The sequence below is a fragment of the Rattus norvegicus genome, unplaced genomic scaffold (genome assembly GCF_021556685.1).
Source record: "Rattus norvegicus strain SHRSP/BbbUtx unplaced genomic scaffold, alternate assembly SHRSP_T2T haplotype2-0000026, whole genome shotgun sequence".
In the NCBI taxonomy this organism is placed as follows: Eukaryota; Metazoa; Chordata; class Mammalia; order Rodentia; family Muridae; genus Rattus; species Rattus norvegicus.
Genome location: NW_028238785.1, coordinates 270,803 through 294,966, shown reverse-complemented (window position 1 = coordinate 294,966; position 24,164 = coordinate 270,803). Strand labels below are relative to the sequence as shown.

The 24,164-nt window shown below is 43.1% G+C and overlaps 2 protein-coding genes across 3 annotated transcripts in view; one reads left to right on the top strand and one right to left on the bottom strand.

The window, feature by feature from the left end:
* Positions 1–24,164, bottom strand: part of LOC134483596 (disks large homolog 5-like) — a 41,208-nt gene that overhangs the window by 2,443 nt on the left and 14,601 nt on the right. Inside the window, exons 2-4 of one of the 2 annotated variants that reach the window (XM_087601481.1) lie at positions 23,930–24,096; positions 18,451–18,564; positions 975–1,134 (exon numbers count right to left, since the gene is read on the bottom strand). In XM_087601481.1, coding sequence (XP_087457607.1) covers positions 975–985 — 11 coding nt within the window. In that variant the 5' untranslated portion in view covers positions 986–1,134; positions 18,451–18,564; positions 23,930–24,096. Of the gene's footprint in view, positions 1–974; positions 1,135–2,199; positions 2,340–18,450; positions 18,565–23,929; positions 24,097–24,164 lie in introns of those variants that run through there. The other variant, XM_087601480.1, reaches the window with a different exon arrangement.
* Positions 14,587–19,421, top strand: LOC147997885 (disks large homolog 5-like). The gene is made up of 6 exons (XM_087601473.1): positions 14,587–14,738; positions 15,915–16,074; positions 17,255–17,398; positions 18,023–18,189; positions 18,912–19,017; positions 19,135–19,421. Exons 1-5 carry the CDS (start codon positions 14,612–14,614, stop codon positions 18,974–18,976), a joined length of 663 nt encoding a protein of 220 aa, XP_087457599.1. The 5' UTR covers positions 14,587–14,611; the 3' UTR covers positions 18,977–19,017; positions 19,135–19,421.

Here is a 24,164-nt window from a genome sequence, read left to right as displayed (position 1 = left end):
ACACACACACACACACACACACACACACACACACACACATCCAGAAACCTCTGATTTCATTTTTCCTGTTTTGACAAGTGGAATGCTACAAGCCGAATAACTAATATTCTAGAGGCAGACAGTACACATAATTCTGGAGATGAGACCAGATATTGCCACAAACTTATAATCTGCCCAAGGCATACAAATGTATAGACAAATGTGACTACACAGGCAAAGAACTGTGCTGTTGAAAGTGGGGCTTCCAAAATAAAGCACTTACACCTCCATGAAACTATTATAAAGGTAAATCCTGAGGTCAAAAAACAGACCCCTAAATTCCAAAGGTGGAGGGATAGAGAAACATATAAAGGTTGTGCATATGCATGCAGACCTGTGCACACACAGACACACAAACTGGGGCACACCCACAAGAAAAAAAAAGTAAGTTCTCCAGCTCAGAAAAAAAGAACCAAAAAAAAAAAAAAAAGAAAAAGAAAAGAAAAGTAAACAGACTCAGAGAATGAGAAAGAGAGACAAATATGGAAAGAGCACAATGAGAATCAGTAGAAATGCATGCACCATTACTGTCTCAGAGTGTAAGGCACAGAGACAAGAAGGAGCAGGCCAGAGCCTCAGGCCTTCTACTTAAGCATTGATATGCACACTGTGGGTCCTGTCACCTAAGGCTGCTGCCAGGAGATGATAGCGTTCAGTCACCTTCCTAGCAAGTACAAACACTCTCCACAAACTCACAGCACCTAGAACCTTGCAAAACTACCACCTGTCAAGGGCTTTCCAATTGTACACTGGGAACTCATGCTCCAGTGACTTTATCCCTGAAATCTTCACTCAGATTGCAAGTTCAGATTTTCAACAGGCAGAATCAGAGAGTCCATTTTCAATCTCACTCCTCAGTAAGGGTCAGGTTCTGAATCTCCTCTCTATGGGAGATGAGGTTTAGAACAAGTTCGTTTGTTTGGAGCAATGCATACCTCTTGCTCATGGATCCACCTGTCACATAAAGGAGGCGATCTGTCAGCTCATTTCTCTCCTTGGTAGTTAGCTCCAGTTCTCTATTCAGCCTCTCCTCTTCCTCGTTGGCCTGCACCTTGTTTAGGACATTTTCAGGGGATGACGTCTGTCTGCAGGCTGCTGTAGGTAGAAGAACACAAGTGAACCCTCATGGGGCGAATGCATAGAGCATACACAGACCACAGTGAGGTCCAAACAGGAGAACATGCTTGGAAGCCAGTGTCACTGCAAGGAGTTTGGTCTATGTGAAAGAGGCATCCTAAGTGGATCACAGTTCCCCCACTACTATATAGAGACCAAGAGATGTAAGCAGCCAGGTGTTCCCTATGCCCGCCCACACAGGCTTACAAGTACCAGAGAGATGCCTTCTCCAGGATTATTATCAGGTACGCAGGCTACAACCTGGTTTCAGGACCCTACCCCTCTGGTTTCAGAAGTCAGATCATCAATTCAGCATCCACAATGACTTGATTGATCAGGGATACTCAGATATCCTACACTGTTACTCTAGTCCAATAACTTTGCATTAAAAAGTCATGTAGGGGGAGGACATGGTCAACAGATTTATTAATTCCCCCTACTGAAATGACAAATGCCCCAGAAGTGCCAATAGGTTACAGGCTCTTTCTCTACCTGCTCCATATAGTTTGGCTACTGTAGAAAAATATCTGCCACACAGAACCTCTAATATATGAAGGTAAGATTGGCCCCGTCAGCCAGAGGTAGTCAAAGGAGTTCTAAGAATATAAGGTCATGCCAGGAGCACAGTTCTCTCCCTCTTACTACTGTCAGATAGTCACTGAATTTAAAGAAGCAATGAAAGTGAAGTACATTGATGCCCTGTTTAATTCAGAAAAGTTATACCCTCCATGACTACTTATGGTGTTATTATATCAATTTAACATACCGAATGCACTGTAAAAGTAAAGACTAGAAGTTCACCCAATAATCGCATAGGCATTGCCATATCCTCCATGTGGTTATGGAGAAACTAATAATGTGAAAACCCTGACTTTCAGGAATTGTGATAATCATGGAATTCAATATCTGTGGAGATGTTCCAGTAGTTGTGGCCCATTGCTATAAAGGCCAGCTGAAGTCCCCCATACTCACCCCTGAGAGGAAGCTCAACATACACTGCCCAGAACTTACTCCACATTCCCCATGTCCTGTGTCCATCATTACCTTTAGGTTTCGTTTGCTTCACTCTAGACTCTTCTCTATCAACATCAACTCTCCCAAAGCGCCTGAGAAGACGGGCAAACATGCCTGTGGATATATCCTTTGGACAGTAAGAGAAAAAGTAGGGAATTGGTTGTCACAACGATACTGGTGACATCACAGGGATTCCAAGGTCTCTCTAGGAGACAATAGAATGTCCACGAAGGGACGGCTGATGTCATGGATAACAGACTTTGCCTCCTTGCTAATGTTCTCCCTGTACTGAGCAAAAGCTGATGGACCCTTTTCAGGGGACTTCCCTGTGGCATAGCCACTGAGCACCACATGCTTCCAAAGCCAAATTTGGCTCTAGGCTTGATTGGAAAAACCTAAGTCATTGCTATGTTTCTAAATGAGTGCTTCCTCCCCAATCCCTGCACAGAAATGTTTCATCCTACCTCAAATTCTCCTCAGTCAGCAATATTACCCATTAAAGATTACTGAGAAATCACACCAGTTCCTATAAGTAGCCAAAGAGGTCTCCTGTCTCATCATGTGCAGGTGCATGAAATCACACCCAGAAATAGCCTGTAGGGTAGGTTGCGATGTGGGTGTGTGTTATAGGTACAACCTGAAGCTTTGTGCTTAACATTTGACAGTTGCCACCAGATTCCTTAGGAGAAAGAATTGCATTCATTATGGTCCTGGCAACAATGTGGTGATCTGTTAGCAGAGGAAACTGAAATATTGGATCCACCAGTGAATGCACCCTCAGGCTGAGTGTGGGGCTCTCCTCTTTGCACTTAAGTTACCAAAGTAGGATTGCTTACAGGCCTCTCTAAGCTATAACGTGTGATTTCATCTGAAAAATAAAATAGTCAGCAGATGTTGGGGGGGATGCAGCCAAAGGAGTAGGACAAGCCTAGAGACATAACTCAGTGGACAGAGTAAGAAACAAGCATCTTCACTCCTGTTTCATGGATCACCCCACAAAACACAAACGCATCTATCCTACTTAAAAAAAAAAAACCAAGTTATTTTATTGAATGCATACACTAATACTGTTTACAGTATTGGTAGCAAAGCTCATATTTTGGTGGCAGATCCATGACTTGAACTATCTTCCTGACAACATATAAAACAATAAATAAATAAATAAATAAATAAATAAATAAATAAATAAGAAAAAACAGAAAAATAAAAAAACACAAAAAGCACAAGCCTTTCATGTGAAGTTACAGAAGAGTGATCCAGTGGTCACTTCTGACCAGGCCATTTTAGCTATGACAGTGTATAGTGACCTTTAATTTGATGGGTCCTATATAAAGCTTTGTGCAATATTGTCATTTTAACCAACCTCATCCAGAACATACATAACAACACAGGATATGATCACAATGTCCTTGCCGTGTATCAAGTTATTTTTCTATGTCCTTGATTGTCAGGCATATTACAGCAACAATCTGAGATGGCTGGTAGACTTGGAAGAAAGTAGATATGAAAGATGCCCGTTTGATATCAGTACAGCCATTTCTTACGAATGAGAATCTTTTAAGCTGGCCCTCGCTTAGCCCCTACACATTAGACAATAGAACAGAAAGTACAGAAAGCACATTCCCACCCACTCTCTAGGAAGCTGCTGGACCATAAGAACAGAGGGTACAGAACATATTTACTGCAGGGCAATTAGAAGACAGGAAACATCTCTGGGAAGCTGACTGACCACTATAGAAGTGAGATGTCCTTGGTACTGAATGCAGCTGTGCTATAGGCTGACATAGCTATAGCCTTTTCCTGGGAACTCCAGAAGAGAAACACCTGCCAAGACAGATATCCTTGGTCCTTGTCCTGGGAACCCCAGGATAAGAAAACATATATCAAGTCAGACGTCCTTTGTACTGAAATAGCTGCATTGCTGTGGTTACAGCCTTATCCCAGGAATTCCAGGATGAGAAACATCTGCCTAGTTATCCTTGGCACGAAATAGCTGAGCTAAGGAAACTGTGTAATCTTAACTGACATTTTAAGCTGTATATATCTGTTGTTTGAGGCTCCTCACATTCCTCCTGTGTGAGGACCGTGTCGAGCCCCAGTGCATTGGTATCCCAAAGTAAACTTCTTGTTTTTACATCAAGACTGAGTCCTGTGTGTTCATGGGGTGGTGATTGTCCTCAGGACTGGAGCGAGAGTCTCCTCTGTCTGAGGGTCTTTCAGATAAAGCTATAGTTGTGGGTTACACACCTCAGCTCTCATTGGCTAATGCTGTCCTCACAGTCCTTGGAGGCCCCTTTGTAAGACTACCTGTTGGAAAGTGGAAGCAGCTTTATTTGAGCTCAAAGTGAACCTGACGAGCAACTTAGAGAACAAGATGGGGTAATTGAGAACCTGTCTAAAACCAGCACTGAAACCCACCCTCCATTCAAAGCATCATCTACCAATTCTTGAATTTTTACCATTCTCTGCCAACCAGTCTTTCATTCAGGAAAGGTAGAAAAGAACTGGAAATGATCTTTGTATTCTAAGGACCTCGATCTGTCTTTCCTTAGGTCCACGTTAAGAACAAATGAAATGGGTATCACCATCTGAACAACTTAGTATCACCTACTCAGCATTTCTAGCCTAATACTGTGCCTATGGCAATCTCAAGCTTCCCTGAGTGTTGCTGCCCCAGCAAGCAGAATGAAGAACTGAGGTCAAACCCCAGCGAACCTTTCAAGGGGTTAGAAGAAAGCCATCAGAGATACTGCACTTCTTTGTCCTTCGATTAAATCAAGATGATACAACGTGAATCTAGTGTGCTATTCAACCATACATCTTCCTCACAACCCCACCTATCTGAGTTCATTGCTTGGCAGAATTCATGCCCCACCATCCTAGATATTTCTTGATTCATTGCTGCCAAGGGCCAGGTTTCCTGAGTTTTGTTTTTTATAGAATTGGGTGTAGTCAATCATAGTTGCCCTCTGTAAGAAATGACAAATATCTATAATAACTGAATATTCTGAAGGTTTTTATACTGGTTTTATTATACATGTAACTATGAAAAGAAAACATACATATTTGATCAATGAAATGAGTAAGATTGATTTAATGAACAGAAAAATGGATGGTACTTCAAAACTTCCATGATTACATATTATCTATTTAATTCCCTCCACAATAGCAAGAAGCGGACATTATTATTTACTTAAACCGAGAAAATATTAATTGTTTGGCCTGCTTTTCTGAGCTTCCTTAAGGTATAGTTAATTGACAGAGCTGTGGTTTAAAATTAGGGTCCATATTGTTCTGTTTTAAATGTGTGACTTTTCTTTCTATTTTTTTCTCCATCTTTATTAAATTGGGTATATCTTATTTACATTTCAATTGTTATTAACTTTCTGGGTTTCCAGGCAAACATCCCCCTAACCCCTCCCCCTCCCCTTCTCTATGGGTGTTCCCCTCCCCATCCTCCCCCCATTACCACCCTCCCCCCAACAAGCCCCTTCACTGGGGGTTCAGTCTTGGCAGGACCAAGGGCTTCCCTTTTATTTCTAGTGGGTGCTGCTCTCCCTGCTCCGTGGGAAGTGGATGGGGGGAAGGCCCGGGCCTGAGGTGAGTTGGAACTGGGGTAGAAAGCATAGGGTCTCCTAGGTGAGAATGCCAAACCACCACTGCTGCTGCAGCCACCATGGAGAAGCCCTTGTTCCTGCTGCAGGGAGGAGAGTCTGGTGGCCACAAGATGGCTGAAGGGGAGCTGAGAGTGGAAAGCTTCATCACCCGCCTGCTGGAGGTATGAGGATATCGTCCGGAAAAAATTGTGCAGATGACTGGAGCAGAAGTCCGAGGGCTGTGTATCACGTCTCGTGAAATCTTTCTTAGCCAGCCAACAGCTGTGAACACAGGTTTCTTTTGGAGCGCAGGCCTGTGCAGGCTGAGAACCTAGGTGGGACAGTTCAAGCTACCCTTTTTCCATGGCCAATCTCAGATCATATTCAGAAAGTATTTCTTGGGCTAAAGAGATGGCTTAGTGGTTAAGAGTACTGACAGCTCTTCCAGAGGTCCTGAGTTCAAATCCCAGCAACCACATGGTGGCTCACAACCATCTGTAATGAGATATGATGCCCTCTTCTGGTGTGTCTGAAGACAGTCACGGTGTACTTGTATATAATAAATAAATAAATAAATAAATAAATAAATAAATAAATAAATAAATAAATCTTTAAAAAAAAAGAGTGTTTCTTCCAAATGAGGAATTTCCAATTTATGGAATTGAACTAATGGTGGAAGTGACACAGAGAGTTAAAGTACAGAAGGAATAATCCAGAATGTCCACCAACAGTTGCTGTCACACCAGGACTTTTAAAAGCTCAGCTGCTAGAGAAGCAATGTAGTCTTTGGTTATTCTCAAGCTTAGGTCTTCTAGTCATTATAAGCTGACCATGACACAAAAAGAGTCATCTATATCAAAATAGAGAATAGTAACTAGATTCACCGCACACTATCACATTACTACTGTATTTGAGGTTCTCAGTTAATATCCAAGAACCTGGAAGAAGCCTAGGTCTTGCTACACATACTTATAATTTATGTCCCCATTGTCAGCTGAGATTCTTCATGCAGCCTGGGGTCAAGGAGGTCATCCCACAAAGCACAAAACACCCATCTCAGATAAACATGTATGGTTTATTGAATCCAAAACATCCATGAATTTCAGGACACAATTAAATGTTGAAACCTAAGGATAATAGATATAGAAGAGAATTAAGATTTCTAGTTCATAGATCCAGTAAACACCTTCAACAAATCATAGCAGCAAACCTCCATAAGGTAAAGAAAGAAAAGGCCATAAAGGTACAACAAGCCTACAGAACATCAAACTAATTGTACCAGAAAAATTCCTCCATTCACATAATAATTAAAACGCTAAATGCACAGATCAAGAAAGAACATTAAAAGGGGTAAGGTATAAATATCTAGTATCAAATAAATTCAGACGTATTTGAATTACAGCAGACTTCTCAACAGAGATTCTAAAAGTCAGAAAATCTTGGGCAGATGTAATGCAGACACAGGCTCCTATATCCAGCATAATCCTCAATCACCATAAAAGGAGGAACCAGGATATTTCATGACAAAACCAAATTTAAACAATTCTTTTCTCTAAGAAAGCACAACAGAGGCTAATAGGAGGAAAACTCCAAGACAATGAACTAAACTATACCCAAGAAAGACCAAGAAATTAATCTTCTCTCAATAATTTAAAAAAAGATAAGCACACAAACAAAATTTCACCTATAACCAAAAAAGAAGAGAAAGCAGCAATCATTGGCTTTAATATCTGACCAGATCCTCTTTCCCTAATCCCCAAGCTCCCAGGGGCCAAACTGCCAGCCAAAGTGTATGCAAGGATGCTCTATGGTTCTAGGTGAGTCCTGTAGCCCCACCAAAGGCAGATCCTAGAGGTGTGAGGTGGGAATGGATATGTGTGGGTGCAGGAGCACTGTCACATAGGCAAAGCTGAGCAGAAATGGGATGTAAGGTTTGATGAGGGGCGTGTGGAAAGCAGGACAACAGTTGAAATGTAAATAAATAAAATAACCGATTAATAAAAAATTGCCAAAAATAAAATAACAAGTAAAAAGGTAAATGAAAATTAAACCAAACCAACCAACCAAACAAACAAAAACCCCTGTAGTGTATTGGCCTAATTCTGCTTGTATTTTAATGCTAATTTGTGGAACTCAGGACTGGTTAACCCCAAATAACTGACCCTGCTCCCAGTTAACTGTGATTATAAAGAAGCCAACAGCCAACAGCTGCACAGCAGAGAGATGGGGGAGGTGAGCTTTGAGGGCTTTGCTAGAGAGGATCATGAGGAGGGAAGAAGGAAGTAGAAATTGCCAAAGAATAAAGGAAGAACATGTATGATGGAGAGGAGAGAGGAAGAGGACAGCAGCCATGGTTAAGAGAGAGGAGAGCCTGGTCCTGAGGGCTGTCCAAGTGGAACAAAAACAGTCAAGATGCTACACAGTCAGTAAGAGCAGCTCTCAGGTGAGCAGAGATCACCAGAGACCCCAGACCAACAAGATACGCAAGCATAACTCCATCCAAACTCCCTCTCAATATCCCGTGTCCTCCATGGGTCTGGCCTCAGCGTGTGTCCTGCGTCAGCACATGTGTCTGTCTCAGCTGACATCACTCTGCCCATCAGCCCGAGCCCCAGGAAACAGCGAGAAACTACAGCAGCCCACCAGAAGGTTTTTTGCTGTGGTTCTATGAAGTCCCAACAAATGCAGCTCAACTACAGAATGCAAGGCAGACCAATGCATGTGTGTCCTTAGTGCAGAACCCTTCATCATGTGTCCTTTCACATGCGTGCTTTAGCAGAACATCCTTTTACCTGTGTCTACCTCAGTTAAATGTTCCTTCACACATCTGCCTTAGCCTTTCACCTGTGTCCACTTCAGGGAACCACTCCTTCAGGTGTAGAATTTCTCTAGATTAGCAAACCGCATACAGAACATTCAGAACAAATCAAGGTGTGTGGTCAGCATGTCCTTGAGCCAAGTCCCTTCTCCTTGTCAGTGACAGCAGGCATGTTACAGCAACAATATGAAATGGCTGGCAGACATGGAACAAAATAGCAAAGCTATTCTGGGGGATGTCACACCATACCAGCCACCAGCTCAGCTGAATTTTTAAGTTTTGATGTTACAAGTGAATATACTTGACCTTCAAAAACTGAGAGAGCCCACTTTTAATATGAACTATATAATCTAGGCCAAGACCGCCTCTAGGGCAAAGGCCCTCAGCCTGTGGGTCGTGACCCACACAGGGTCTCCTATCAGATAGTTTATACTACAATAAAGATTCATTACAGTAGCAAATTTACAGTTGTGAAGTAGCGACAAAATAATTTTGTAGTTGGGGTCACCACAGCATGAGGAACTGTTCTAAAGGGTTGAGGCCATAGGAAGGTTGAGAAACACTGCTCTAGGAAATTATGTTTTCTTTCTCTTTCATATTTTTCAGACAGAATCTCAAACTGTAGCTGAGATTGGCTTGGCTTGGAACATGTGTGTAGTTCATGCTGGCATCAGACTTATGGCAATTCTCCTGCTTCAGCCTCCTACTCAGGAGCCTACCAGGGTGAGATCACAACCACGGGTAATGGGATTGCTGTTCTTGGTTGTCAACTTGAGTGTACCTGGAATTAACTAATGCCAAATGGCTTGACGCCCTGTGAGGGGGATCTCTCTCTCTCTCTCTCTCTCTCTCTCTCTCTCTCTCTCTCTCCTTCCTTCTTTCTGTTTTCCTCTCTTCAACCCCCTCCTCTTGGTCCTCCTCCTCTTCTTTGTTTTTTTGAGACAGGGTTTCCCTGTGTAGCTCTGGCTGTCCTGGAATTCATTTTGTAGACCAGGCTGGCCTTGAACTCAGAGATCCACCTGCCTCTACCTCCTGGATGCTGAGGCTAAAGGCATAAGCACCATTGGATTTTTTTTCTTAATTAAATTTTCTGAAGCAAGAAGACCTAATTGTAATCCAAATCTTGGAGATCAGAAGATAAATCTTTAATTCAGATCTTTTGAGATGGAATGGCCCACCTCTAATCTGGACCACACCTTCTTTTTTCTTTTTATTTTTTTCATCTTTATTAACTTGAGTATTTCTTATTTACATTTCGATTGTTATTCCCCTTCCCGATTTCCAGGCCAACATCCCTCAACCCTTTCCCCTCCCCTTCTATTTGGGTGTTCCCCTCCCCATCCTTCCCCCATTAGCGCCCTCCCCCCAACAATCATGTTCACTGGGGGTTCAGTCTTGGCAGGACCAAGGGTTTCCCCTTCTGCTGGTGATCTTACTAGGCTATTCATTGCTAGGTATGCAGTTGGAGTCCAGGGTCAGTCCATGTATAGTCTTTGGGTAGTGGCTTAGTCCCTGGAAGCTCTGGTTGGTTGGAATTGTTGTTCATATGGGGTCTTAACCCCCTTCAAGCTCTTCCAGTCCTTTCTCTGATTACTTCAACGGGGGCCCCGTTCTCAGTTCAGTGGTTTAATGATGGCATTCAGCTACGTATTTGCCGTATTCTGGCTGTGTCTCTCAGGAGAGATCTACATCCAGTTCCTGTCAGCTTGCACTTCTTTGCTTCATCCATCCTATGTAATATCTGTATAGGTATGGGCCATATGTGGGGCAGGCTCTGAATGGGTGTTCCTTCTGCCTCTGTTCTAAACTTTGCCTCCCTATTCCCTGTCAAGGGTATTCTTGTTCCCCTTTTAAAGAAGGAGTGAAGCATTCGCATTTTGGTCATCCTTCTTGAGTTTCATGTGTTCTGTGCATCTAGGGTAATTCGAGCATTTGGGCTAATATCCACTTATCAATGAGTGCATACCATGTGTGTTTTTCTGTGATTGGGTTAGCTCACTCAGGATGATATTTTCCAGTTCCATCCATTTGCCTATGAATTTCATAAAGTCATTGGTTTTGATAGCTGAGTAATATTCCATTGTGTAGATGTACCACATTTTCTGTATCCATTCCTCTGTTGAAGGGCATCTGGGTTCTTTCCAGCTTCTGGCTATTATAAATAAGTGTGCTATGAACATAGTGGAGCATGTGTCTTTGTTATATGTTGGGACATCTTTTGGGTATATGCCCAAGAGAGGTATAGCTGGATCCTCAGGTAGTTCAATGTCCAATTTTCTGAGGAATCTCCACACTGATTTCCAGAATGGTTGTACCAGTCTGCAATCCCACCAACAATGGAGGAGTTTTCCTCTTTCTCTACATCCTTGCCAGGATCTGCTGTCACCTGAGTTTTTGATCTTAGCCATTCTGACTGGTGTGAGGTGAAATCTCAGGGTTGTTTTGATTTGCATTTCCCTTGTGACTAAAGATGTTGAGCATTTCTTTCGGTGTTTCTCAGCCATTCAGCATTCCTCAGCTGTGAATTCTTTGTTTAGCTCTTAGCCCCATTTTTTAAATAGTGTTATTTGTCTCCCTGAGGTCTAACTTCTTGAGTTCTTTGTATATTTTGGATATAAGCCCTCTATCTGTTGTAGGATTGGTAAAGATCTTTACCCAATCCGTTGGTTGTTGTTTGGACCACACCTTCTGCTGGCTCATATCAAGGACATGGAAAAAGGAAGTTTGCTTTATTAATTTTCCTTCTTCTTCAGGATTCCTGCATGTACTGAAGACCAGCTGAAATATCCAGCCTTATGGACAAAACCGTTGAGGTCCTGGAGTTGCCCCATAAACCACACAAACTCTGACCTCACTTAGACAGGGATGGTTTATTGAATGCCCACTGTAAGACTGATCATCAGAGACGTAGCTGAGAATTTGTCAGGCTAGGACCCTGGATATTTTTCTATGTCAGTTTATAAAGACTAAAATGTGAGCTCATAGGCAGGTGCTGGAAGGGCTGTCTGGTTGTCAGCCCTGACTCAAGCCATTTTAGACAACAAAGGTTCATACTGACTTTTTATCTGTTTAAAGATTTATTTATTTATATATAAGTATACTGTAGCTGTCTGCAGACACAGCAGAAGAGGGCATCAGGTCTCATTACAGATGGTTGTGAGCCACCACTGGGATTTGAACTCAGGACCTCCGGAAGAGCAGTCAGTGCTCTTAACCATGGAGCCATCTCTGCAGCCCTCATATAGACCTTTAATTTTATTGGTCCTACATGAAGCTTATAATTATGAAATTTAAGATTAAGAAACCTCACAACATAAAGAACTTCCTTCCAGTGGTTCGGGAATGGGTGGGTGGGGGAGCACCCTCAAGGAGGCTGGGGAAGGGGGTGGAATGCAGGGTTATTGTAGGGGAAACTGGAAAGGGGGTTAACATTTGAAATGCAAATAAACAAAATAACCAATAAAAAAACATACACAAGTTATGTGATCATTCCTGACCCTGCTCTGAGTTAAATTATTTTCAGACAACCATGACAGGCAGACATATTACAGCAAGAATATGAACTATCTGGCAGGCATGGAACAAAACGGCTACAGCTATGCTAGGGGGATTGGCTTCAACAGGGGCAACTACTGCATTTTAGACCTTCCATTCCTTGTTGAATTAGCTGTACCACAGCCTATAAACCATTCTAATAAATTTTCTTTCTCTATATACAGTCATTCTAGGAGGGATGATTGGTTATGCATTGTTAAATGCAATGCTGATCACGAAACCCCATCACTTCCACAGCAATATGCAAGTGTAAGTAAGTTACTGAACAATTGAACAGAAATTAAAATTTACTGCATTTATTGCGTGTATCAGAAGGCATAGGGAACACCTGGCTGCTTATATCTCTTGGTCTCTATAGAGTAGTGGGAGAACTGAGACCCACTGAGGAGGTCTCTTAAGCGAAGACCAAACTCCTTGCAGTGACACTGGATTCCAGGCTTGTTGTCCTGTTTAGGCCTCACTGTGGTCTATGTACACTCTATGCATTCTCCCCATGCAGGTTCACATGGACTGAACTCAGAAAGCTGGGGTTGGCAGAAAGATGCATGGTTAAATAGCCCACCAGGTTCACATTGTATCAGCTTGATTTAATCTAAGGACAAAGAAGTGGAGTTTCTCTGATGGCTTTCTTCTAACCCCTTGAAAGGATCACTGGGGTTTGACCTCAGTACTTCATACTTCTTGCTGGGTCAGCAACACTCAGGGAAGCTTGAGATTGCCATAGGCACAGTATTATGCTAGATATACTGAGTAGATGATACTAAGATGTTCAGATGGTCATACCCATTTGCATGAGTTCTTAATGTGCACCTAAGGAAAGAGAGATCAAGGTCTTCAGAATAGGAAGATCATTTCCAGTTCTTTTCTACAATTCCAGTCTGAAAGACTGGTAGGGAGAGAATGGTAGATAATCAAGAATTCATAGATGATGCTTTGAAGGAAGTGTGGGTTTCTGTGCTGGTTTAGACAGGGTCTCAATTATCCCATGTTGCCCTCTTCCTACCTGGCCAGGTTCACTTTGAGCTCAGATAAACCTGCTTCTACTTTCCAGTAGACAGTCTTACAAGAGTGGCCTCCAGGGACTGTGAGGACAGCATTAGCCTTTGACAGTTGAGGTGTGTAACCCACAACTATAGTTTTAGCCACTTTGTTCCATGTTTACCAGCTATTTCAGATTGTTGCTGTCTATGGCTGACAATCACGGACACAGAAAAATAACCTGATAGAGAGCAAGGACATGGTGATCACATCCTTTCCTGTTCTGTATGTTCTGGATGAGGCTTGTTAAAATTCCAATATTGCAGAAAGCTTTATATAGGACCCATCACATTAAGCATCCCAGTGCACTGTTCTATCTAAAATGGCCTAATCAGAACTGACCACCAGATCACACTTCCTGCAATCCTCATATGAGAAGCTTGAGCTTTTTGTTTTGACTTTTTTCTTTCTTTCTTATTTTTTGCTGTATAAGTTGAGAGGAAGATATTTGGGGCCATGGATCTGCCCCCAAAATCTGGGGTATGGATCTGATCAATCAGTGTTGGTGTGTGCACTCAATACAGTATCCATTTTTTACTGTGACAGGTGCTTTTGTGTTTGTGGGGAAGCCCATGACCCAGAGCACAAGTGCTGGGTCCTTGCTCTATCCACGTAGTGATGTGTATAGCCTCGTCCTACACCTTTATCTGCACCCCCTATATCTCTTGACTATTTTATTTTTCTGATAGAGGCTCAGCTTCTGATAGAAGGCCTGTCAGCAGTGCTCCTTTGGCGACATTGGCGCAGAAAGGAGAACCCCACAAGCAGCATGAGGTTCCCTTCATTGGTGGCTCCAATATTGCACTTTTGTCCGCCAACTGGTCTCCACACTGTTCCTAGCACCATAAAGACTTCAACTCTTTTAACTAAGGAATTTTCTGGCAATTGTCAATTGCTAAGCACACGACTTCATGAGTGTTCCCCTAACACACGCCCATGCTGTAACCTACCATGCAGACTATTTCTTGATGTGATATAAAGCACCTGTACATAATGAGACAGGAGAACTTTTGACTGCATATTCAAGCTGGTATGAAATCTCAGGAAGTTTTAATGGCTAACATTGGTGAATGAGGACAATTTGAGTTAGTGAGACATTTTTTGGGAAAGATTTGAAAGGAAACATTCATTTAGATGCATAGGAATTACTAAGGTTTTATAATCAAGCCTTGAGGAAAATTTGGCTTTGGAAGCAGGAGATGCTCAGTGGCTCTCCCCAGGAAAGTCTCCTGGAAAGGGCACCTCAGCTTATGCTCAGTACAGGGAGAACATTAGCAGGAGGCAAAGTCTGCTCCCCATGACATCAGCTGTCCCTTCTTGGACATTCTATTGTCTCCTAGAGAGTTCTGGCATCCTCTGTGATGTCACCAGTGTTGTAGTGACGACCAGTGCCCTAGTTTCTCTCAGTCTGAGTCTGGCGGTTACAAGCTAAGACATGTTTTCCCGTCTTCGCAAGCGTTTTGGGAGGGGGAACATCGATTGTGGAGAGACTAGAGTGAAGGAGTCTGGCCTTTCGTCTCAAAGTAATGATGGACAAAGACAGCACTTCTGGGGAATGTTGAGTAAGTTCTGGGCAGTGTATTTTGAGCTTCCTACCGGGGGGCTGCAGGCTTAAGCTGACCTTTCTAGCAATGGGCCACAACAACTGGAGCATCTGAAAAGGAATTGAATTTCCATGAATATCACAATTCCTTAAAGCCAAGGATTTCAGAACTTTAGTTCCCATCCCCACTGGGAGGATATGGTAAGGCCAATGCTATTATTCTGTGAACTTCTGGTCTTTACTTTTCAGTGCATTTGTTATGTTACATTGATATAATAACACCATCAGTATTCATGGAGGGTCCACCTTTTCTGAGTTTAGACAGGGCAGCAATGTATTTCACTATCACTGCTTCTTTAAATACAGTGGATATCTGACAGTAGTAACAGGGAGAGATTGTGCTCCAGGCAATAACCTTATGTTCTTAGACCTTCTCTGATTTCTTCTAACTGGCAGGGTCATCGTTTGCTTTATATATTAGAGGTTGTATGTTACAAAAATTTTTTTTCAATACCAAAACTATTTGGAACGTGTAGACCAAGATTCAGCCTGTAACCTATTCACACTTCTGGGGCATTTGGTATTTCTCATAGGGACACTGATAAGTCTGTTGAACATATCCTACCTGGAAATGCGTTTTAAATCCATGTTTCTAAAATACCAAAAGTATTTGGAACATGTGGACCAAGATTCATCCTGTAACCTATTGGAACTTCTCGGGCATTTGGTATTTCAAATAGGGGAACTGATAAGTCTGTTGACCATGTCCTCCATGGAAATGTGTTTTAAATCCAAAGTTGTTGGCCTAGAGTATCAGGGTAGGACATCTGAGTGTCTCCAATCACTCAAGTCTTGTGGATGGTGAATTTATCATCTGAGTTCGAACCCACAGGGGTGAGGGTCCTGAAACCAAGCTGTACCCTGTTCAGCTGATGATAATCCTGGAGAAGCCATCTCCGTGGTCCATGTAAGCACCTGATGTCCGGCATAGGGAACACCTGGCTGCTTACATCTCTTGGTCTCTATAGAGTAGTGGGAGAACTGAGATCCACTGAAGAGGCCTCTTAAGCATAGACCAATCGCCTAGCAGTGACACTGGGTTCCAGGCTTGTTCTCCTGTTTAGGCCTAACTGTGGTCTATGTACACTCTATGCATTCTCCCCATGCAGGTTCACTTGTGTTCTTCTACCTACAGACGCTGGGAGAGAAACATCATCCCCTGGCACTGAACTAAGCGAGAATCAGGCCAAGAAGGAAAAGGAGAGGCTGATTAAAGAGCTGCAGCTCATTACCGAGGAGAGAAATGACCTGAGAGATCGCCTGAGGTTTCTGACAGAGAGATCCATGAAGAACAGGTATGAATCGCTCCAAATGCTCTTGTTTCATTCCTGGGTCTGCAAGGTCACCTTCATCTTATCCTATTAAGGTTTTGGGTTCTAGAAAGCTGTGCCTCCCTAACCACCCTGTGCTAAACCTCACCTCCCATATAGAGGAGATTCAGAACCTTGACCCTTCCTGAGGAGCGAGATGGAAAATGGACTCATCTGCTTCCATTTATTGAAAAGCAGATCTTGTGGTCTGAATGAAGAATTCGGGGATAAAGTCAGGGAGAGTGAGTGTCTAGTGTGCATTTGCAAAGCCCTTGACAGATGGTGGCTTTGCAAGATTGTAATTGCAGTGAGTTTATGGTGAGTCTCTGTACTTGCTAGGCAGGGGACTGAGTGCTGGAAGATCCACGCAGCAGCCTGAGGGGCCTGGTACCAAACTGTTCATCTCAATGCTTGAGTAGAAGGTCTCAGGCTCAGGCCTGTTTGTTATTGTCTGTGTGTCTTGCCCTCTGAGACAGCAATGGTGGATGCATTTCTCCTGGTTTTCACAGTACTCTCTGTTTCCATATTTCTCTTTCTCTTTCTCTGACTCTGTTTTTACATTTCTCTTTTTTGTGGGTATTTCTCAGTCTGTGAGTCTGTATGTGCATACATCCAAATGCATATGTACAACATTTATATGTTTATATTTCCCTCCACACTTGGAATCTAGGGGTCTATGTCTTGGCCTGAGTATTTACCTGTAACACATTCATGGTGATGTGAATGCTTTGTTCTGGGAGCCCCACTGTCAACAGCACAGTTCTTTGACTATGTGGCCACGTTTGTCTGTTTATTTGTATTCCTTGTGCAGATTATAATTTTGTGTTGATATAAGGTCTGTTATCAAAACAGGAGAAAAGAAATCACCGGTTTCTGGGTGTGTTGGGGTGGGGGAGCATGGAGAGGTGTGGCCGAGGCTCTTGATAGCTTAACTGGCTTGACTGCAGATTTCCTCTTGATTGAACAAAGGGAGCCAGGGAAGCCTCCATCTGGATGCCGAGATTCTGGTGTCCCGGACACAGAAAAACACGTTTCTGAAGCTGAAGAAGATCCAATATGTAGAATTCAGAAGGTGTCCTTCCAGGACTGGGGTAGTACAGGACCCACCCTGAGCTCATATATTCCTAAATGCTGATGTTCACTGGATTCTATCATTTGGGGCCAGGCCACACTTCAGGCCAAATCCATATTATGAAGACCTGGAGAGAATGGAGGAGGCGGTCATGTCAATTCTGCACAACTTAGAGATGGAGAACACTGAGATCCATGAGACCAACCATAAGCTGAAGAAGGAGATTACCTTCTCTAGGTAAGTCCTGGTCAGAAAGCCTATCACCTGTGGAATGGCCATTTCTGACTTTCTTTGTTCTGGATTGGACGGTCTTCAGCTCTGGTTCTATCTCTTGTGCTGTTTACACATCAGTGTGCCAGGGTCATTAGGACTCAGTTTTCAGTTCCACAAAAGACTGTTACTCATCCCAGGATTGTCTAGGCATCTTCAGAAGATAGAACAGCACTGATTGAAGTCAGCAGGTTATTAGGCTGACCTGGACCTATGGTGTCATACCAGGTTTTACAAAACTCAGTGTGTGGACCACATGGTTAGCATGACCTTCTCTTGGTTCTACTGACCTCCTTTGAGGGTGTTTCCCAACTACTAATTGATGTTGCCCCCATGCATTGGGCTTTCATGGATAGTTGTAGATCCATGTTCTTTTTGAGAGATGTGGACACTAATTGGTGCTCAGGCCAAACAAATAATTTATTCTTCCCGGAATTTACTCTTTGTGGTTTGTGCAGCAGCCTTATACGTATCAAAATGAATTCTATTAAGTCTTCATGGGTATCTGGGTCCTGGTGGAGTTAGTGGCACTCGGGAGTGGGAATGGGAGAAAGGGGCAGCATGATCTTACTATGCAGACTGTATTTCCAGAAACCTGCTCAGCCAGCTCCTGATGGAGAACACATGTAGGAAGGAGTTGGTCCCACTGAAGCAGGAGAGCAAGGAGGTACATCTTGATTGTGCACTGAACCAGAAATATTTGGTTGACTTCAACAAGAAAGATAAAGACCAGCAACGTCCAGACCCAGCGTCATCTGGTAGGGACGAGCAGCTGTGTTAGCTTAAAAATATCTGATAAAGGTTGCCAATTTGATACATCTTTGCTCTCTCCTACCACCTTTCTAATTTACACTCACAACCAGCCAACCACCTCATGTAATGGAATTGTTCATTGCTCTGCCTATGCACAAGTATTCTGGGAAGCCAACCACATTTCAGAAACTGAATTATTTTGCAAGTATATTTGTCTGCTCTTTTTGAAGCTGCAGTATAGAAATGGTGACAGATTAATAACATACCTCATTATTGCATATCCACGTGATAGATTGGATGCTCTGTAGAGTTTTGAACAAGTTCTTGGTTCTTTGACAAATGACACTCTGTGGTCATGTGACTTCTTGTGTAGGAAGCACCTTTGCGGGATAAGAACAAAGTGCAAATGTCAAATTAGTACTTGTCATTGGTTTTAACCTTGGTGACATATGAACATCTACTTTCTTCCTGCCAACCCAATGAGGTTCCTTCCATTGCCCTGTTCTTGGTTTGCACTGGTATAAGTCTGGGTCCCATATTGGCAGCCCACATTACTTTGAGGCTCTCTGGAGATTTTGCCCTTCCCAAAGAGTTAGCAACAATGATATCAGTTAAAAGGTCCATGTTGACTGTCCAATAGAACTGAGATGGTAGTAGGCAGCCTTCCGACAGCTGCCTTGCATTTCACCACCAAATCAGTGTCTGAAAAACTGCCTTCCTCTCCCAGGTCTCAGAAAGTGCAAGAGAGCTGGAATTGGACACACAGCAGTAAGAAAGCTTCCTGAAGAATAAGTTGCTTTCTCAGGAGTCCCTGATGACAAATATCCTGAATGGTAACAAATTTTTTGGATGAGTATTCTTCCTCAGAGTTAATTTGTCATTGCTTAGAGACCCTAAATTTATATACCACTAAGCCAGCCTGACTGATTGAGGTCTTACTTTCTTCTCAGAAAACAGCACTTGAGAGACAACTTGGGGGACCTCCTTTCATTATGTGTGCAAGAGGAGAAACAGCAATACATCTGTGCTTCTAAATGTTCATTAAGAATGTGCTGTTTAGAAATATTTTCGTTATGATTTTAATTGAAATTTTCTTTTTGTTGTTTCATATTTATATGTTCTTGTTACTGTTTTTATCTTTTCAAATATTTTTAAATATTTTAATTTATTTGTTTTAATCCTGTTTTGTTGTAAAAATGAATTCCTTATGAATAAAAATTGAATTCTATCTCTTGACTCTTAAGACCATCATTCTTATTCAAGGGTTCTGTCCCCTCCTGTGGACTTAGAACTGACAGGTGGAGATGGATCTCTGCATGTTCCATGGATCCTGGGCTAATTAGTGAATTCAAAGTCACCAAGGGGTACCCAGTGTGACAGTGTCTTTTGTGTGGATAATGTGGCTGTTTCTCGGACACACACTTTATGAAGTAATCACTGACATGCTTTACCCAATTGTTAGGGTCCATGTGGTTCTTCTGAGAGAGCAGCAGATGCTCTACCCTGTGAGTCATCACCACAGCTCCTGCAGGTGCTTTTGTCCTTCCACATCATGTACTGTATTAGGTGGACAGGATCACCTCCAATCAAATAAAGAGATCTCAGGAGATGTGTATTCACAGGAAATTTACTGAGCTGTGCATGCTCAATGTGTTAGCTTGCCAGCCATCCCTACAGGGCTCTGGTGTTCCCACTGCTCATTGTGGGTCAGGATCATCCTGCAACATCACTTAGTGTCCATATTAGAGCAGATCTTTCACCTATTATCAATGATGACCATATTTATTCTGCACATCTGACAAAATACAGATCGAAATTAGCTTCCTGTTGGCCAGATTGGCATAATGAGTTTTTTGATTGTTAGCATGAAAATTATTTTAATCTAAGCAGTTTAGGGAAGAACCTCAAGGACACCCATAGTGAATGCAGCCTGCAGCTGTGAACACAGGTTTCTGTTGGAGAGCAGGCCTGTGCAGGCCCAGAACCTAGGTGGGACAGTTCAAGCTACCCTTTTTCCATGGCCAATCTGGGATCGTATTGAGAATGTATTTTTTCCAAGTGACTGATTTCCAATTTATGGAATTGAACTAACTTACTGAGAATGGAGGTGACTCAGGAGTTAAAGTACACAAGGACCAATCCAGTATGTCCACAAAAGCTTGCTGTCACCCCAGGGCTTTTAAAAGCTCAGCAGCTAGAGAAGCAATGTAGTATTTGGTTATTCTCATGCTTGGGTCTATTCATTCAGTATAAGCTGAACATGACACAAAAGAGTCATCTGTGTCACAATAGAAGCTAGTTGTAACTAGATTCCCCCCACACTATCACATCACCACCGTATTTGAGGTTCTCAGTTACTATCTAAGAACCTGGAAGAGGCCTGGGTCTTGCTACACAAACTCATAATTTATGTCTTCATGACACTGTGTGCTTTGTTCTGTTGATGCTACCATTGGCATACAATACCTTGGATACTTTGTGCTGACATTTGTGACATGAGACAATAGTTCATGTCATCCTAACCTGCATAAACTGTCCTTAGAGTACGGTGTAGTCAGAGGGGCCTTTTTTTTCTCTCTGAATTTTCAAAATATTTCCAGTCTTCAGACAAGTCTTCAGCCATTGTCCAGTGCCTGTCTTGAGATGTCCACATTGTCTCCTGGGAGTATTCATCCAGCCTGGTCTGTAATTTTGTAGAAGAGTAATAGGGTTCCAGCCCTAGGATTTAATTCAGTGTGATTGTACTTTCCAAACATGGTCAAAGCCCTACATTCCACCATAGCCTGTGTGCTTTAGAGAAAGAAAATAAAGAACCACATTGCACTTGAAATTTCTCCTCCAACAAAAGGAGAGCCTGCATAGGGCCTTTAAGTAACTCTAAGTCCCAGCTTCTGCATAACTCCCTCCATTGACTCCATTATTGGTGTATTTTCATTACTGCTCACTTTATTTTTGGTGTGCAAAGAACGTGTACCATGTCAGTAAAGTGTGTGTGTGTGTGTGTGTGTGTGTGTGTGTGTGTGAGAGAGAGAGAGAGAGAGAGTGAGAGAGAGAGAGAGAGTTTGTGTTTGTTTGTGTTTCTGTGCAGATGTTTGTGTATGTTCATCCATGAACTCACTATCAATTTTCATAAAATGACTTAGAAGACTGTAATGAAAACTGTCGAGGTGCATGCAGACGTGTGTTACTAGTGTCCCACGGCACCTGGCAGGTAACACTGAAATGGTGGTCTACTATAATACAGCCTAAAAACAGGCTGTGGATGGTTTACACAGAGATTGTGACGTCATCACCACGAGAGAGCAGCAAAAGCTTCATTTATCACATGCCGCTGTTACCAAGATGAGGCAAAGCCTTATCCTACAGAGAGTCTGGTATGATTTGATGGCAGGAAATAAACTTAGTACTAAAATCATTCAATTACAAACGAAGAGGATAATACAAAGAGTCATAGGAAGCAAGAGCTGTTTTTTGAGGAGATCCATAAGAGAAACAACCCCTTTCTGAAACTAAGTACACACCACAGTGTCAATACCTAAATTATCAAATCAGAAATGAAAAGGGGGATGAAGCAATAGACATGTGAGTGAATTCAACAATCATTAGGGCTTCTTCAGAGTCCTTCACTATAGAAAAGTGAAAAATCTATTTGATATTGGTAATTTTTCTACACAGATAACAAATACCAAGTTAAATCCAAATGTGGGATTTAACTCATAAGATTATTCTCATAAGAAAATAGATTTAAACGATGCCACTACAAAAATTAAAAAATATATATGAGGGCCACTAGGCTTTAATGCAGCCTTTCTACCAGACGTTTAATGACGACCTAATAACAATAGTGCTTCAATTATTCCTCTGATTTGAAAGAGAAGGAACATTGTCAAACCCCTTCTCTGAGTTTCTCTTTTTACCTAGAATTCCTGAGTCTGTTGCTTCTTCCATTGTCACCCCATCAATAGAGCTGAAGGGCGAGTCTGTCCCGCCCCAGAGGGTATCTGCCAGCTGACAGGGCTGGGTTTTGCTCTGCTTGCCCCCGCCCACGCCCCCGCCTCACACCCGCACTCGACATCGCCTCCGACCCATCCCCCCTCCCAGTCCCACCACCGCCCTCGACTCAGACCCGTCCCAACCCCCGCCCCCAGCCTGTCCTCGCCCCTACCCTGCCCCCGCCCCGACCCCCCCACACCCGTCCTCTCCTTCGCCCCCCCCCGCCTCCGCCCTCGCCGTCGCTGCTTGCGTTGCTACCATTCCGTCTTCGACTCCCCTGTTGACCCCACCGCCACTGCTGCTACCTTCTCCCACTTTTTCAGCCCAAGACTTTTGAGATCCCGGCTTGCAGCGCTCTGCACTAGGAGGCTAACGGAGGTGAGGAGAGCCTAAGGGACAGACCCCAGGCCTGGCCCCAGAGACTTGTGTCTCCCCCCTCCCCCAAAGTGCTTTCCCGCAGTTCTCCATTCTGGGTTCAGTTTGTGGGGACCCCAGCAGGTGGCAGGCTTTGCTGATCCTCAGGTGTGAGTCTGGGACAGTGGTGGGACTTATGGTTGAGGGAAGTCTTTCAGGCAAATGCAGGCTTTTCTCAAACTCTTGGACCATCTGGTGCCCTCCCTGGGGTCACAGGACCTGTGGAAGTGGGGAAGCCACTTTTCCCTGTCCTGTGTGACTTTCCCTGCAGAGTGAGCTCTCCTGCAGGAGGTACTCTCACATGCTTCTTTAAAAGCACCTGTTCCTCAGATCCAGATCAGCTGTGAAAACAGGCTTCTTCATGTCAGTGTGCCAGCTCCCCCTCCCAGCTCAGAGCTGCCACACCTAAGGATCCTCCAGCCCCAGTACTGGTTGGGTCTCATGGAGGAGTTAGAGCAAAGTGCCCCTTCTGAGAAGTGACTCAGAACAGAAGGTTCCTACAACCCAATGAGGTCTCTTCCAGTTGCCCTGTTCTTGGTTTGCACTGGTATAATTCTGAGTCCCAGATTGGCAGCCCACATTGCTGTGAGGGTTGCTGGAGATTTTGCCCTGCCCACAGAACAGAAGGTTCAGAAGAAAGGCCAGTTTGGCATAATGAATTCTTTTGATAGATGGCAACAAAATTATCTTAATCTAAGCAGTTTAGGGAGGAACCTCAAGAGCATCCATAGTGAATGCAGCCTGCAGCTGTGAACACACGTTTCTTTTGGAGAGCAGGCCTGTGCAAGCCCAGGACCTAGGTGGGACAGTTCAAGCTACCCTTTTTCCATGGCCAATCTGTGTTTGTATTGAGAAAGTATTTTTTTTCCAGTTGACTGATTTCCAACTTATGGAATGGAACTGACTTACTCAGAGTGGGGTTGACTTAGAGAGTTAAAGTACAGAAGGAATAATCCAGATGTCCACAAAAGCTTGCTGTCACACCAGGGCTTTTAAAAGCTCAGCAGCTAGAGAAGCAATGTAGTATTTGGTTATTCTCATGCTTAGGTCTAGTCATTCATTATAAGCTGAACATGACACAAAAGGAGTCATCTGTGTCACAATAGAAACTAGTTGTAACTAGACTTATACCACATTATCACATTATTACTATATTTGAGGTTCTCAGGTATGATCTTAGAAACTAGAAGGGGCCTGGTTCTTGCTACATATAGTCATATTCTATATCTTCACAACACTGTGTGATTTGCTCTGTTAATGTTACCATTGGCATTCAATACCTAGGATATTTTGTGCTGACATCTGTGACATGAGACAATAGTTCATGTCATCCCTTACCTGAATAAACTGTCCTTAGAGTACAGTGTAGTCGGAGGGGCCTTCTTTTCCTCTGAGATAGCAAAACATTTCCAGTCTTCATACAAGTCAGTCAGCCATTGTCCAGTGCCTGTCTTGAGATGTCCACATTGTCAGCTGAGAGTCTTCATCCAGCCTGCCCTGTAATTCTGTAGAACATTAATAGGGTTCCAGCCCTAGGAATTAATTCAGTGTTCTAGTACTTGCCAAATATGCT

Excerpts from the sequence above, each read along its gene's own strand:
- LOC147997885 (XM_087601473.1), top strand. The coding sequence starts at position 14,612 with ATGTTTTCCCGTCTTCGCAAGCGTTTTGGGAGGGGGAACATCGATTGT. Across the intron at positions 14,739-15,914 it reads GCACTTCTGGGGAATGTTGA|ACGCTGGGAGAGAAACATCA; the intron begins GTAAGTTCTGGG and ends TTCTACCTACAG. Across the intron at positions 17,399-18,022 it reads AAGGAGATTACCTTCTCTAG|AAACCTGCTCAGCCAGCTCC; the intron begins GTAAGTCCTGGT and ends CTGTATTTCCAG.